The sequence below is a fragment of the Parasteatoda tepidariorum genome, chromosome 11, assembly GCF_982258835.1.
Source record: "Parasteatoda tepidariorum strain Cologne lab strain chromosome 11, Ptep-v5.0, whole genome shotgun sequence".
NCBI lineage: Eukaryota > Metazoa > Arthropoda > Arachnida > Araneae > Theridiidae > Parasteatoda > Parasteatoda tepidariorum.
Window position 1 is genome coordinate 75,592,815 of NC_141765.1, and position 18,348 is coordinate 75,611,162.

The window sequence follows — 18,348 nt, forward strand, 5'->3', positions numbered from 1 at the left end:
TTCCTTTTTATTTATTTTTCAATGCTGATTAAAAATTTCTGCCCCTTTCGTGAACCAATGCATTCAATATATAAGATATAGAAATTTAAAAAAACAATGCTTCTGCCTTAAATAAACACGCCTAAGAAAAAGAAATCACTGGAATTTTAAATTGACACTGATCTGCCGATTGACTGATGTGAGAACTGTCAAATTGTGACAGAAAAAAAAATATTAAATTCGAAAGAATGAAAAAATTTTAAAAAATTATTAAAGTTGAAAGATAGAAAAAAAATCTAAAAATAGAAATTTTTAAAAAAAACAATATTCTTCAAAACAAATCCCACTAACTGAGTTTATAGAAAATAGCCAAAATAAAATGGAACAAGACTTCAAACTATTAATATATTTCAATTGGAACAATTGCTTGTCTCAGAAACTAAATTCGTTCGCTAATAAAATTCATAATTTATTTTATTTTTTCTTGAAAATAAGTATTCTTTTTCTTTTATATTTTACATTGTGTTTTTTTTTAATCAATTTCAGAAAAAAAATTTGGTAGCATTTACTTCAGCATTTTCTACATCATAAAACAATCAAAAATAAATATTTTAAATAGTTTATTATTTTCCATTATCTATGAACTTATTTATCACTGATATATGTTGTTGTTTCTAATCCCCAAGAGGTCCATCCCAATTAGACCAATTCCATAAGTCCAAAAATGTCCAGGAAGTCTAAAAACAGATGAGGTTTTGAAAAAACCTCGTCGATCTTAAAATCGATACAGTTTAAAATATGCTCGGGCGAAGCCTGAGCAGTCCTACATTTAGTGCAAAGTCCAAAAGTCTTTTGCCCCCCCCCCCTGAACTGATATATAGATTTTATAATAAATAATTAAAGCTTAAGATTTAAAGCCGAAAGATTTGGTTTTATTTGAAATGTTTCCTTTGTGAATTAAGTGCAATTGTAGTTTCTTCGTTCTTTCTTTCTTTTTTAAACGAGTTCTCTTACGAAGTAGTTTTAAAAGATTTTTTTCCTATGTTAACTGTTTTGGTTAGAAAAGATTAAAATTTTTCAATGATAAACAATAAGAACTTTATTTTTAAATTGGATATTGTTCTTTAGAACCATGATTTTTAGTTATGATGAAACGTGTTCTTTTTAGAATTTACCATCTCGCCTTTTTTATGAAGCTAGAACAAACCCAGCTAAAAGAACAGTTTCATATTAAATCAAATTTAAGAAGAAAAAAAAAGAAAAACAAAGAAAAAATAAAATCACCTGTCTACAACTAGTGATTAAAAGAACAATTCAATTTTCCATATGTTCTGATATCATTAATATTTTGGACGTCATAGAATCCTTCAGCAAGTTCCGCCCCTCCTATGACTGCGGTGATCATTAATTTTCTTTTTAGCAATTAATTTTCTTTCTAACTATTAATTTTTTTACTAAAGGTTGAAGGTCACTGAAGAATCTACATTTCAAAGGTTGCGGTTACACTTGACCGTTACTATTGAATGAAATAGTTATTCTTCCTGGTTGCACCTGGAATAAGGTGACCTAGGTGACCGTTCGAAGGGGGGCCATATGTATTTCAACATATTGCACTGCTTTCTTCATATTCTTTAGTTTGCCTCCTCTACTTGTTCTATAGAATTCCATTTGTAGCGATGGCAAATATGTGCCAAAATACAGCATCACCTATAATTAATTTTTTATATTATTTTATTTTTATTATTATGGCAACTTCTTTAGTTTTTACTTCTCTGATGTGAAGTACGGAAATAAAATATATAGTTCTTAGTTTCTCCGTGTTTTTAGTACATCAATCTTTATCTATTTTATAAGTACCGTAATTTATGGAAGAAACACCGCGGCGTTTATGAGTTTAAAAGTTTTAAAATTTTAATTGCGGCATTTACGATATTTTAAAAATAAATTTTACATTTTTCAAAGAAAAAAAATTTTTTAAATCAAAATAGTAGCGAATTATGGCAAAAGATGGCGCCACTATTGATAACCCACCACCCCTTAAAGAAAGTGGGTTGATCTCGATCTAGTTCCCGCCAAACCGCGTGGTTGATAGCTCTTTCACATTTTTTCTTACTTTGTTACAGCGTGCTTTGTGGCAAAATTAAATTGCGGAAAGTTTTCTTTTTAGTATTTGCTAATATTTATACATCGTTGTTATGGACGCAACTTATAAACTGATATCTTCTTATTTAAATAAAAGAGGTATATTTCCAAAAAATAAATAAATTAAATTAAAAAAATATTTATAAAATGTAAATATGTAGTACAGTATGGAACCCGAAATTCGGCACTTAATCCGACCAACTTTTTTCTTTTTTTTTTTTTTAAAGAAATTTTAATGATAAGAGAAGAAAAAATCATATTTTCTTTTTATTTGGAATTTTTTTCTCTTGAAGGAAGTAACTATATTTTATCTTTTAAAAATAAAAACATGAAGAGAAAAAATAATAAATCTGAGTCTAACAAAACATCTGTTCCTAAAGCAGTTTAAAATAAAGTGAAATTGAAAAGTAAAAACATCTGCATTTTCAATGAACAAAATAAAGAATGCAAGTTGGGAGAAACTGATGAATCAATCTTGACAGCTCTGCAAGTGCTTTACTTGTTTGTCCCCCCACATTTCCCTCTTCTGTTTGACTATAAATTAGCCACACCCTTTTGACATTGAAACTTCTTTCTCACTTGGTGTACAAAATGAATTCTATCCCTTTTGCTGCTTTTTTTTTTTTTAATTCGATTTATTTATCTTTTTATTGCTTATTAACTGTTACCTTTTTTTGTTACACTTGTTAACTCGTTTTTCTTTTTATCGTTATTAGTTGTTTGCTTCTTTTTTGTAGTTATTCATTGTTAGGTTCTTGCCATTAATTGTAACTTTTTTTGTAGTTCCTTGTTAGCTTTTTTTTTCCGAGGTGAGCATCTTTTGTTAAAACAAAATGTTATGTAAAAGAAAAAACGAGAACAATGATCTCGCTCTGAAGAAGAAACGATTATTTCTTTTTCGGATTATTTCATCTTGAACTATTTATCCTTCGGATTATTTCTTCTTGATTATATCTTATAGATTATTATTTTAATTAATGAAATTTCTAAAGATGGGACAGTTTTAAATTCACCCCATCAAAATCAACAATTGAAACTTAGCTAAATTTATTGGTTTTTCTGAAATTAACAGCGTAATTGAATTATCGTAATATACAGGCGTCATATTGGAATTTCCGGAAGAGATCTGAAATTCTGCAAATTCCGAAATACGGAATTTCGTCGGTCCCGTGAGTGCCGAATTTTGGGTCCTATACTGTAATGTAAAAAAAATCATTTAGATTAAAGTAATATAAATGATTTAAATATAGTTATTTAAATTTTTTACCTAACGATGGCACCAACAGCCGATTGTAACATGTTGTTCTGAGCAGTTTGTCCAAAATATACAATAGCAGATTGCATTCTTGATTTTATTATAATTGTACATTTATTAATTTTAATTTATATTTTAATTTAAAACATTAGTAGTATTTATAAGGAATTAATGTTATATATTCACTTTTGCCGCTGAATCGTTATTATGGGTGCGGCGTTTACAACATGTGCGGCGTTCACGATAGGTGCGGCGTTTCTTCCAAAAATTATGGTAAATGCAAGAGAAGGTAAGTTATTTTATCCTTATCCTTCATTGGTGACAACCGGACTAAAAAACAAATCAAACAAAAATGACAGGCGACGATGGAAATGAGAAGAGTAATCCTTCGACCCCGAGCATTGCCAGAGTTAGCATTAAGCAGGGTTCGTGATTTTTTTGATTTTTTAAAAAAAATCAAAAAAGTCAGATTTTTTTTTATTTAAATCAGATTTTTTTTTATTTAAATCAGATTTTTTTGATTTAAATCAGATTTTTTTGATTTAAATCAGATTTTTTTGATTTTTATTCAAATACACTGTAAGAACTAAAATTTATGATTAAAAAAACTTTTTCAATGTTTAATCAAAATTAAATTAATATTAAAGCTATATTATAACAATATTTTAGAAGCTCTAACTTACTAAAATAATTTTTCATTATAATACATAGCTTTGAATGCATAGCAACCATTCTGAAATAAATGCATAGTTGAAATTTAAAGACTAGATGAAATAGAAAATTTAAAGAATACTTCAGGGGTCTGTCATATTAAAAAATCAACACAAATATGGTAAAAATATGGATTTATCGTTTCTTACGAGACACAAAAATAAAATTTTAAGAAAAAAGTATTTTGTCAAATTATTCTACCATTTTTCCTAAAGTTGAATTTGTGAAAGTACCGCTAAACGGTAGGAAATTTGGCTTGGATAGACCGCTGTATTATAACTATTAAATCTAAGTTTCAATTAGTAAACCATAATTTTAATTTAAAATTGTGATTTCTTTTCTTTTTTTTTTGGATTTTTAAAATGACAAAATAAATGTAACAGATTGTGTTTATAAATGTAGTCATTCATCCAGAAAATAAAAAAATATTTAATCTATACATTTTTATACTAAAATATTCATTTTTAATTCAATATCAAAATAGATAAGCTAAGCTAAAAAAAAATTTAAAAAATTCTATGTACTCATTGGAATTCTTTTTCACCAAATTTCTTTATAGAAAATCAGATACTGTCAAAGATACTGTGAACATATTATGAGAAAAAATACCAATCAATAACCCTACTGCTTCAAATAGACTTTGAAGAGAAGAATGACACTATATCAGGAGAAAAATATCTGAATTCAGCCTTTTTTTTCTTTTTCTATTTTTGGCATATTAGGGTAATTTCTTTTTAATATAACCTCAAGCTTCAATAATATACATTTTCCACCAATAAAATAGAATGTAGATTTTAATTCCATGCTTTTTCATTCAAAAGGTGGAATTTTAATTAACATTATTTGCATTATTTTTTGAAAAAATCATGTTTATTAATTACTTTCTACAGCTATGCAAGTCTATATTAAGACAGCATTAAATGTTTACTTTAATCTGTACTTTCAATCTCAAGAATCAAAACATTTTTAAAAATGTAATTTCAAATAAGTTGGAATTTAACAAACACCAAGAAAGAAAGTAATTTCGTTAACTAAAATTAATTAATGCAGCAACTTATTTAAAATAAATTTTAAAAATAAGAAAACAAAATAATAGAAGTATCAATAATTTAAAACACTGTTTTTTAACACTTAAAATCAATATAAATATTTTTAAAAAAATGAATTGATTTAAATCAATGATTTTTTTTAAAAAATCATTTGATTCAAATCATGATTTAAATCGTGGTTTTAATCAAGCTGATTTAAATCAACAAACCCTGGCATTAAGCCTTCACCATTTTGGAAACTGTATCCAAATATATGGTTTTTGCAGTTAGAAGCACAATTCCAAAATGCTTCAATAACTCTTGATCAAACAAAATATGATTATGTCATAAGCACCATCGAAGCTGAAATATTATCACAAGTGTCGGATATATTGACGAATCCACTACAAAATGATAAATACACCGCAATTAAAGACAGGCTAATTGCTTTGTTCGCAAACACAGAAACTCGAAAGACTCAAAAGCTGTTAACCGAAGTTGATTTGGATGATAAAAAACCTTCTCAGCTATTATTTGAAAGGAAAAATTTGGCGACTAATAAAGTAACTGAACCGTTTCTTAAAACTCTCTTGCCTCAAAGATTGCCCTTAGAAATAAGACATTTTATCAATCAGACACGATGATTTGTCAAAATTGGCGACAATGGCCGATAAAATGTGGGAAATAAAATCAATATCGTTTCAAAGTGCTGCTGTTGCCTGTCAGAATAATGGCAATGTCATAGTTAAAATACGGGAGAAAATTTTGGAACTATCACTACAAGTTAACGAACTAAAAAAAGTCAGTTATACGATCAGCCACGATATAGATCCCGCTGTAGAAGTAATTCCCGTAATAGGCGTAGTAATTTCGAACACAGTATATATTATTATCACTCAAAGTTTGGCGACAAAGCTTTTAGATGCAATAAACCTTGCTATTGGCATAACAAGATGTATATACCAAGATTTAAGGATGGAATTATAAGGTAGTTTGCTGATGAAGAGGTTGAAAAATGGAATGATCCAAGGAAGCTACAACTCGAAACAAGAGAAAAAATCGAAAAAGAGCAAGAGAAAGTTAAAGCACATTCTGACGAAAAGAAATCTGGAACACTAGCGTTTGACAAGGGCGAAATCATTGTAGTCAGAAGACATCCATGGGCGACAGGGGACTCAATGAAAACTCAACCACTGTATCGAGGACCTATGGTTGTCACAGAAGTACTTCCTAGCGATACATATAGAATCTCTCAATTAGAGGCTAACGATGGTCACCTATATGCCACAACGGCTCATGTCAGTCAATTAAAAGCTTGGAGAAGCTGGAATGAAGATGATAATTTCAGAGAAGATTCTGATGAAGAACACAGAAAAGCAAATGCCCAAACGAACTGTACGTAGACCACTGCATTATAATGATTTTATAAACTGTTAGAAACTTATCAATAATTCATATTATTAGTCTAGTTAATTTTATTGTAATGTATTTTAAAGTTTAGTTCAATTGAGGTCAATTGAAAGGTCAGGATGGTTGAATGTAAGCACAATTGTAAATTACGAATGTCAACAGAGATTATTTAGTTCGAATGTAAGCGCCTTGGCCACCGTACGCGCACATATATTGTAAAAATGAAGAATGGCAACAGCAGTTATGTTTTAATTTCAGTTTCATTTTTTGTGATGTAAACATTATTATTTTGTAGAACCTAGATACAGAATGTATGTGAATGTAGTAAGTTACAAGTGTACTTATATTATCTATAAATATTGTTTTTGTTTTCTATAAAGACTTTATTAATGTTAATTCAACAACATATGAAGCCAATAAATAGAATACATGTTTTATAAGTAACTGCAATGCGTTTATTATTGTATCATTTTTTATTATATGATGTATAGCACCATTAAAAAAATAGTTTTGCAAGCGCATAATGTTATATTTGAAATTTGCAACTAACTGGTAATAATACTGTTGCCTTAGGGAGTAACATTTGATAGCATACCTGCCAACATTGGAGAAATAAAATAACAGAGATTTTACTGGCGATATTTTTTGGGCTATGAGTACAGTTTTGATACATCATGCATAATCATGTAAGTCAAAAAGAAAAATTCAAATGTGGAAATAATATAGGCACTTACATTTAACAAAGTAAAAAATATATGTACATAAATCTTAACCTAAAGAATATTTTTTCAAACCATTATTCATATTTACTTAAAATCTAAACACTCAACATCAAAATAATTTTCATAATTCTAAATAATTAGCTTTATTTAACAGAATTTTTCCATATTCATATTTCGAATGTAAGAAGTTGATTTGGCTGCTTCAAAATTCATTGGAAATGTTTATCAAAATTCTGTTCATAACAGTTACCAAAGAAATTATTTTTCATCAAAAGCTTGCTTTTGATGAAAAGTAATTTCTTTGGCGGGAGAGTCATAAAATAAAAGAGTCTTCCTCAAGAGGACGTCATACCGCGGAAGAAAATTTTGGCTGCAAATTATCTTTCTCCTAGATTACTAATTTAAAGTGTAGAAAAAGTGAGTTCTGGCAAACCTAGAGTAAGCCATCAAGCTTCAAATACTGAAAGGAAAATTTTAAAATATACGAATGAAAATAAATTGTGAGATGTTAACTTAAGATTATGGATCAGAGAAGTTCTCTAATAATTATTTGTTTGCATTTTAATATTTCAAAGTATTTTTTTCGGCAATTGAAACTTCAGCAATTTAGTAATGAAGGAGAAAGTGAATTTGTGACAAAAAACAATTTCCGCAGCATGGCCCCCTCTTAAAAAACAGGAGACTTGGCAGGTATGTGATATAGATCTGACGTTTTTCCTAATATTTAAGTATGCATGTTTTTTGTTGTTTGTGAACTTAGAATTTAATAGGGTTACAATATTTGGTATATTACAAAAGTGGCTACCATGAAAAAAATTGCCACAAGCATCAAGGATAACAAATTAATAGCTCACAAGAAAGATAAGAACAATCAAACTCACCAGGTAGAAAGCTAATAAAATCTCTTTGTAACATTGGCCGTAAGAAAGAACTAACATGACTATGTTGATAATGTGTCATTTTAGACAATAATAATTCAACAAATTCTATTTGGTCCTGTTCTGTCCACTTTTCAAAATTTTTAACACAAATATCACATTCTTGAATATAATCTGGTTTTTTTTCTCTTGCCTTAAGAACAGACTCATACAAAGATGTTAAATGTGTTTGATAGCCAGGAGGTTCCTGAAAAATATATTAAAAAAATTATCTACATTAATGTCTTTTGATCCAATGATTAACCCTACAATGGTTAAAATTCCATATTTATAGCTAGTTATGAAAAGAAATTTCATTTTGAGATCTAAAAATTGCTAAATGTATAGTATAAAACTAAAAATTAAGCAAGTGATACATGGCATTACTTATGCAGTGCATGGCTACTAAACTAAACTGGCCAAAAGTATCCAGACACCCAGTGGTATGATTTTATGACACACGTCTGGGAAGACTTTCTACCAGTTTTTGAACACCCATTTTGTCTGTCTCAATGCTTGAATGTAAGAGAACTGGGTTGAAATATTGAGTTGGGATTGTCCACATGCATCTTAGAATTCCTAACACAGGACAAACCACGAGAAACACACCACCATAACAACTGGGTGTCCAGATAGTTTATGATTCAAAGTTATGTATAAAGTAATTTTACTTTTATACTATTAACAAATGCTTTTAAATTGGAAATTTCTTTTAATCCCTCAAACAGGACCGGGATAGCCTGGTTGGTAGGGCACTGGATTCGTGTCCAAGAGGTCGTGTATTCAATCTCCACCGACAAAGACTTCCCTTATACTAAATGGTGACTGATGCACATTAAATCTGCCGAGTCACAAAGTCCTCTATGTTGCCATAACAAATCATACCTCTGGGGGTACTGATCCACGAGTTTCCTTATCTTCGGGATTGGTTCAAAATTACAAAATTATTAGTAGCCGCAAACCTAAAATTGGGTCGGCAGTTCAACAACAGTTATAATAAAATATAAAATCCCTCAAACAGGGAAATCTTGTGCTCTTTCACAAGCCAAAGAGCTAAACAAAGTGAAAAATTACAGACCTATATTACCAGTTATCAGAATTACAGCACTACAAATAGTGAAACACCAGTAATTGATACTTTACAGGGTTGCAAAAAAGCTTTCTAAAAGGGGCCAGGCCGAACAGTTTTATTATTTTTTTTATTAAAAAGACTGTTTTTTATTTAAAATAAGATTCTGACTATTGAGACAAATAAAACATTGATGACTATTCAATAAAAATAAGTAAATTATGTTATATTATGTATCAGATGCCTGTACAGCAAAATGGGATAATAAGTGATGAAAACAATCAATACTAAAATAGGGTTCCCATTTAATTTTTTAAAAAAATTTTCTGACTCTACAAAGTATTTCAGGAAAGTAAATCCATATCATCATTTATTTGCACAGTGCAAATTTTGATCAGAAAACTTTGATTTTTTTTTTTATTTGTAATATTATTTGTCAAGTATTAGATTTTGTAAGAGCCGGCCTGGTGGCCGAGCGGTTAGCGTGCCTGACTGCGAAGCCATAGGCTGCGGGTTCGAATCCCGCTCTGGGCATGGATGTTTCTCTCTCTCTTTGTGCTGTCCTCTGTTGTGTGTGTGTGTGTATGTGTGAATGTGGCCCACCCTATAAACGGGTTTGTGGCAGTGTGGCATGGGCAATGTTGCTCGCCTCCGTGACTTTGGTTCACAGGTGCCCACTGGGTAACGCGAAATGAGCAACAATTCTGGCATAGTATAGGCAAAGATTCAAATTCAGTGCCTGCCATTAGAAAAAAAAAATACAGTGGAAAGTCGCGTATCCGGAATCGGCGGGACTTTCCGAAGTCCGTATATTTGATTTTTCCGTATAATTGACCTCCAAGGTAAACAAAGCTTAAAATGATCTGAATCTAAGAAGCAGAAAATAAATAAGCATTATTTTTTGGGCAATAATGTTTTAGTATTAGAATGATATATAATCAATAATAAACAAAATATTAGAAAAAAAATAATTATTGCTATTCTAAAAATAAATATAGAAAACGAAAAAAACTCACAGTTATGAAAATATTAATTGCTCTCTCCGCCATTTTGAACTAGAACGAGTTGAATTTTTAACTTTTTTTGGAGAGGCATTTTGAACTTTTTAAGGAGAGGGGAAGATGAAGAAATGTTTGTTTATTTTGATTGTTAAAAAGTGTCCGGGAAATCGACCCTTCCGGAAAAGGGACGTCCGGATATGGGACGTTACACTGTAGTATTAAATGATATAATGATTAAATAGTATCTAAACATGAAAATGTGGAATTTTTATGACAAATAATTGTAATAGACACAAGAATTATTTAAATCGAATCTCAATAGCTGATTACTGTTACTTTAAATTTTAAGATAGATTATTTTCTAGGTATGATCTAAGAATTTCCCAGGTTTTTGTCTTCCCTTACCATTTCCTGCTTTAAGAAGCAATATAAAATTCCCTGACAATTCCAGGTTTTCCCTGTTCTTCCTCACCTGTGGGTACCCTGTAGAAAATATTTTCTTTAAGTAGCAGAAGTTACAGATAAATTTTTTAAATAAAACTTTGAATACAGAAATGTTGAGAGAATTTTAATTTTTATTTACATGCATCATGTATCACTTATTAATACTACAAAAAAAAATATGAGGCAGTTTTGAGTCATTGAATATACTACTCGTTTTAAAAAAAAAAATTTAAAAAAAGATAAGCCGAAAAATTCAAGTGTTTTTATATATGCAATGTAGTTTGGACATAAAAAAATGAAACTTCATCCTGTGTTTTTTATTAATATTTTTATAGAGTAGTACATAGTAATTTTTTTGTGTGTATATTGTGTGTAGAAAATTGCGAAATAAGTAGAATTATATTTAATTTAACATACAGGGTAGTAGATTTTTGTGTAACATCATCATCAAAAATAAAATTATATTTGTAATAGTTTAAATCTTTACTTTACAGGTTTACCCTATTAGTAAGGATATTTTTCTATTCAAATTTGCTTCCTTTTTGAAGGTTTACGAAGTTGACATTTATTTTTTGCTTTTTCTCAAGGACATTTATTCTATAAATAGGTTTTTTCTTAAAAATGATATTAGCTATGTAATTGCTGTTTCATATTTGCTTCAGAACCTTGCTTATTTCAGAAATTTCCTTTTGCTTTATTGATTTTCGATCCAATTTGTCCCAAACTTATTTCAATCATGTTTTAATTCATCTAGTGGAATCTTTAAATGCTTCAGAATAATTATTTTTAAAAATTTTATCTAAATCTAAAAAAACAACACAGTCTTATAATAAAAGAAAAAAACATTACAGTCTTATAAAGAGTTTTTGAAAAATATTGGTACTAATAAAAGCTGATTTTTAAAAATTTTAGCATTTATTTTAAGTGATTTTAACGAGTTAAATTCAAAATGCACGCTTGTCATAACATCATATCAAGAGTACCAGATTTAGAAAAAACAAGTGGAAATGGCAAAACAAAACAAAAAAAAAAAAGAAAGAATAGGGAAAAGACATGGATTTACGGGGGAATCGTCGTGAATCCTAACACGTTCAACTCAGATTCAGTTGCACATCATAATAACATATAAAACAGAAAACAGAGTTGGAAAAAACATGTGTAAAAGACTAAGAAAATTTTAACATGTGTAAAAGACTAAGAACAATTTAAAATTTTCCAATTTTAAATTGGAAAATTTTAAATTTTAAAATTTTAATTTTAATTTGTTTAAAGCTGAAAAACAACACATTGAGGGACATGAAGTTATGACGGAATCAAACGGGTCAAAAAGTGATAAATTAAATTCAAAAATTTCACGTCTTAATAATGTTGTATAACATAGAAAAAACATCTGAAAGAAGCTGTTGCAGTCAACATGCTTCACCATGCACATCACTGGCTTCTTCAGACTTGCAATTTTATTCAGAAGGGCCACTGTACTAGTTAAATCCCGAGAAGCCTGCTTTATTAAACCCATTAGTAATATATTTCATGCATCGCTGTTCAAAACTGTAGAAATCAAATTCAGATCTTCTAGAATATTTATTTTTGTTTAGAAGAATCTTGCAGGTTACCAGAATCAAGGAAAAGAAATGATTACCCAGAGTTGGCAAGGTTTCGGATAGAATGGATTAATACACCGTTTAAACCGTCCTGTCAAAAACCTGTTTGTCTTAAATTGTCCGAAACCCTTTCATTCAAATTATGTCACAATTTTAAAAAAAAATATTGTGAAAAATAAAAGGTTAATTTTTGAAGAACAGGAAAAATGAAGAAGTTTTTGTTTTATTAAAAAAGATCATTATTTTTAATATTGCATTATTCATTCTTATGCAAAAACATAATTTATCAGTATTAAAAGCATATTTATTTGTATTTAAAGGATAAGGTATTCATTTTTGTTTTTCATTGAATTGTAGAGCTTCAAAAGTTATAAATCTTTTCTTATTGTATTATAATATTTTTCTTTAATTAGTAAAAGCAAATTGTATTAAAAGTATCGAATATTTATTAAAGTATGTAATTATTATGTGTACAATGATTACACATATAGAATCCTTATCTGTTACCAATGTTCAAGGTTTTGGACACTTTAAGACAGTTTTAGTCAGTTTAAAACAGTAAACCCCACATGTCTTGACCAAAACAAGTTTAGGACATCTAAAACCCAAACCCTGTGTTTACCTAACCAGTTGTTTTTAAATGGGGGTTATTCTAAGATTCAAAAGTTAAAGTTGGCTGGAAAAGATTCCACCAGCATATTTTACAAGTTAAGCTCCCATACCTCCTTTAACCTTTTCCGGGGGGCTGTGACAGCAGTTGTCACATCTGATCTTGGAGTGCTGTGGTGGGCATGTGACACTTTCAGCATAAGAATAGGGGAAAAAATCTCCTGCAGTTTAAAATAAATGTTCCTACATGATTTTAAATAAATATCTGCATTTCCGAAGAAAAATATATATACTTAAAACTACGCAAGAGTATTTATTCATACTTTAGGATACATAAATATTTTAAATGTCACATGTATAAATATATACTTTATAATTGCTGATGTATTTTCCATGTTTAAAAAATTGAAATCATAAATGCTATTTTTAACTTTTTTTACAAAACCATTTTCCTTTTGTGGCAATTTTCATGTTTCTTTCCCTCTTTCTACACACAGTCCAACTTTCAGTTATAGTTTCTAGAAATTCTTTTAATATCTCAGTTTTGTATCTTTTTATAAGATTAAAGCTAAATTTTTGAACAATAAAATTCTACAAATCTATTACATGAGTACAGATCCAGATTATACCTTTCGTAGGCCCTAGGCATAGCTGTTTTTGGGCCCTCCCCTCCTTCCCCCACTCCTCCCCTCTTTTCAAAATATATGCTAAAATTTTCTTGCATATTTTTTTTTTTACATTTTTATTAATATGGATTTTAATTTACAAATTTGTTTATCGAACTTTATCTGCAATACCGACAAACTGCCGATATTGAAGAACAAGAAGTAATTTCAAACTCGAATCCAAGACAAATGTTTTTGTCAGGAACGTATTACACCATTTTAGATGCATTAATTTCAGAAATGACTAAAAGGCGTAAAGCTTACAGTGATTTGTACGATAATTTCGGTTTTCTTGTTCACAAAAATTTGTCAGAATCTGAGATTAAACTAAAAGCGCAAAATTTGGTGAAAATTTACTCATCCGATTTAGAGGAAAACTTTGTAGATGAACTTTTACTATTTTCAAATTTGTATGAACATAAATCTGCACAAGAAATGTTGAAGGCTCAAATTAAAGATAAACTTGTGAATACTTTTCCTAACATTCACATTGCATTAAGAATATATTTGTCGATTCTTGGATCAAATGCAGAAGGAGAAAGATCCTTCTACAGATTAAAATTGATAAAAAATTATTTGCGTTCAACAATGAATCAAGATCGTTTGGCATCGCTCACACTTATGTCCATTGAATACGACATTTTGCGTAGTTTGGAATTCGACAGCATAATACAAGATTTCGTTGAATCCAAAAATCGCAAAAAAGTAATTTATTAGTTCATAAGATTCTGCAAAATAATTAATTACCGAAAAATATTATATTTTTATTTGTATCTTCATAATTTTGTGCAAAATACACTTGTTTTTAAAGCTAAATTATTTTTGTCAACAAATTTTTTTCTCCCAAGTTTTTTGTAGGCCCCTGAATTTCGTAGGCCTTAGGCATGTGCCTAGTATGCCTATAGGTTAATACGCCCCTGCCTGAGTAAGTTGAAGACAATTGCGAATGACTATATTTTTTAAAAAAAATGTAAAAATGGAAGGGAAAAAAATTATATATGGTACGCAGTTTCAATAAAATGCTTACTTTTCATGAAATTTGCAGCAATATAAAAGAAATGAGCCAGATTGTTATATGTTAATCATTTACAACTGAAGCACATTAACTGAAATATTTATGAGTTTTCGCGTTTTTGGAACTATTTTAAAAAGACATAAAGGAAATTGAAGAAAAATATTGTTAGAAATTTAGAACGCATATTAGATTCTAACTATGGATTAGTTCATGGGATAAATGTGCTAAGAATAGTGTTTTAAATTTAGAGTTCAGTTAACGCATAAAATGTTTTTAAAGGAATGATTTAAACTATTATATACTCTTTAGAAAATTAATTCAAAAATTTTGTATGTTTATTTTTAAATAATTAACATAGTTATTATAGTTTATAATTTTTTAAGAAATTTTAAAAATTTATAAAATAAAAAGAATTTATTTGATAACATAATTTTCAATCGAAATGATCTTACTTTCTTAACAAGAGAGGATCTTTCAAATTAGCCGGGAGTTAGGGCAAAATAATCCTCATTTACCTTGCTTTCTTATTTCATTATTATTATCAATAGTAATAAGAATAATAAAAAAATGACTCTGATGAATAAAGAGAAAAAATATTTATCATTTATTGAAATGTTTTCATAAGTCGATAGATGAAAAAGATGAAAATAAAATAATTCAGTCAAAGAAATAATATCAAATTAAATTTCCTATATTTTCTTTTCCATCAGCTATGACTTAAATCCATTCACTAATAACTGAGACCTATCTACAAAAATATGACATTACAGCTATTTATGTTCTTTCCTAAGATTTATTATCTTTCGATAAGATATTAAATTTTCAGCAATATTACAAATATTTATTAATTAAAATATTTATATTTATAACGTATAATATAGATATTTATAATTAAATAAATTAAGACCACGAAAAAGTATGCATGCAAAAATTGATTCAAAGAAAAATCGATTTTACTCGCGAACTAAAAGGTTTTTCCGCATTATGACCCGATTTCACAGCATGAAAACTCTCAGGAAGAACTGATTTCACACTTAAAACATAGCTATCCCCAAAATGCACGAGAGGAAGATCTATCTATTATTTACATGAAAAATGGGTATACACCGAGCTTTTCCTATTGGTCCTCGAAATTTCCGATGTTTTTTAACTCAATAAAAGAGTGTTGATGATCATTGTACACCTCATTAGCTTGTTTATTTTTTGAGGAAACATGTAAATAAACCATTCGTTTTAATATGGCATCAAAGAGCTTATAAAAAATAGATATAACTTAAATAACTGATTTAAATAACGCCAGCTATACCAAACTGAAATTTTCAAAAACTGAGTTACCTGTTGAAACAATATCCCAAAGAACAAATTTTTATAACTATTCTTCAAATATGTGATAATATTTTTACATTTTAAACAGTAAAATGTTTAATAATATGTTGAAAGTATTGGTGTAAAACAGTGAGCAATGACATACTACAATTACAATAATTTCGAAGTAAATGTATAATGAAAAATATTTGATAGAACGAAAAAAAACTTTTTAGACAACCTTTAAAAGAAATCAAACGTGAGAACGATAAAAGATCCAATAAAATTACTTTCATGATGGAGATTTTAATTGTTAATATAGTTTAAAATAGGTATTGACATTGTAATTTATAGTTTTCTTTTTTTATTTGTCATAGATGTATATATTGATTGTGTGCGTGAACATAATTTTTTTATAGCTAGCGTAATGAATAGTTTTTCGGAAGTATGGTTAGGATTATGTGTTGTTTATAGAATTTAGAACAATAAAATGAGGAAATTGTGACCCACCACACTAATTCTGAATGTTTGTAAAACACTATAAATAGCCAACATATGACATTCGGAATGTAGTTTTTCTACCCTAAATCGTATAAAACCACCAAAGAAGTTTTCCCGCTCTTTTTCAGTAGTCAACAAAAAACTGAAATCCACCACCAGTGGTATTTCTATTATCCCGAACTGCGGTGGTGTAAAAGATAACAAATGGCATTTAGAATAACAGAGGGAGAATAATACTCTCGCGGATGGTTAACACTCATCACTTGACTTGTTCTAGGATTAGCGGTTCCCTTTCTTGAATTCAGCCCCCAGTCTCAGAAAGAGGCCACTCGAGGATCTAGACTTCTTATTTTTGCGCCCACGTGAAAAGGTTAAGCAACTTTCTTCTGCTATAACCATCCCAACACACTCCTGATAGTAACTCTAAGGGAAAACCCTTTCCCACAAACAAAAGGAAATTAAGATAGGATAGAAAGGATGTCAGAAAAGCTTCAAACAAGTCTCCCTTTTTGCTTTAAAAAAAAAAAAACAGAAGGAAGAATAAGAAAAAAAATTTGTGTAGCTTCATAGAGAAAAAAATAATTTTGATTTGTTAGGATAAACATATAAAGTGGGATTTGCTTAAAAAGAGTAACGTAAAGTACAGAAAAATTAAACATTATCGGTATAGCTAATTTTCACAGACCAACAGAAAATGACATAGGAAGCGGGACAACCCACAAAACAGACAATCTGAAACTAGAGTTTCCACATTGTTCACTGTTGAGAACACATAAAAAACTAAAAGCACAAATTTGAAGAAAAAAAAATTATTTTTTAGAATAATAAACTGGCTCATGTAAACATATTAATGAGTCATAATATTTCTTAATTTTTCATTTTTAAATAAGACAATTTATTGTTCAACAAAGCTTTAAATAAGGGTGGAAGTCAAGTTCAGCTACTAAGTTTGTATCGTTATTGTAGATCAGGGTTTGCCAAACTTTTTTGATCATCGACCCCTACATAATTTTTCGAAATCTCCATCGACCCCCATAAAAGTAATTTTCTGATAATTAAAATAAAACACTATTGGATACTGTGTTTGTACATTTATTTTATGATTTTGAACATTTATTAAAGTAATAGTACATAGTGTAACAATAGTTTTATGAAAAATATATTAATGTTGAAATATAAATACCTTAATATTTATGAAATAATAAGTAATTATAAGTAAGTAGAAATAATAAGTAAAGTAACTACGGATTTATTGCTTCTTAATCAATGACATGAGCGTGCCTAGTGTTTTTTTTTTTTTGCAAGGTTCGTTATATTGGGTTCAAAATTGGTCAATTTTAATCTTAAATCCCCTCGAAACTCCACATTTAATTTATTTCTGTTCTTAGTTAAGATTGAATTTACGTGACTGAAACCGGTTTCAACTATATAGGCACTTGTAAATGCTATCATAAATGGCTGAGCTAATTCGTAAAGTCTTACATATTTTTGCATTATAATTATATTTGTCAAAAATTTGCTTATTGTTAAATTTTTAAAAAGCGTCTTTGCTTCAAATCCCCATAATAATCATCTTGCAGGTTGATGTCCGCGTTTTCAATTTGAGCAGAAAATGGCACAATAATACAATCAGGGATGTCAATGTTTTCCAAATCAACAAAACTCAGTTTAAAATCGTCGCTCAATTTTTGAAGATTACCTGTATATATTTTCAAGTCTCCTTTTATTTCTAATTGTCACATATCTGAAAAATACTAATAATCCTTCGACCAATCGACCCTTCCGGTTCGGATCGACCCCCTGGCTCAGATCGACCCCCGCTTATGTTAAATAGACCCCTGGGGGTCGATATAGACCACTTCGGCGACCTCTGTTGTAGATAACTGCATTTGTTTTATACAGTTAACCACATTTGTAGATTACAGTAATGAAAAATTACATAAAATTTGTAGTTTTTCCAATCACTGATTTCTT

The 18,348-nt window shown here is 29.1% G+C and overlaps 1 protein-coding gene across 3 annotated transcripts in view; it reads right to left on the reverse strand.

The window, feature by feature from the left end:
• LOC107452997 (F-box/WD repeat-containing protein 1A) overlaps window positions 1–18,348 on the reverse strand; it is a 103,740-nt gene that overhangs the window by 71,459 nt on the left and 13,933 nt on the right. For all 3 annotated transcript variants that reach the window (XR_006226361.3, XM_016069648.4, XM_087154998.1), the window contains exon 2: window positions 8,129–8,372. Coding sequence is in view for 2 of the 3 variants with exons in the window: in XM_016069648.4 (XP_015925134.1) it covers window positions 8,129–8,372 (244 nt within the window). In the remaining variant the exon portion in view is untranslated. The remainder of the gene's footprint in view (window positions 1–8,128; window positions 8,373–18,348) is intronic.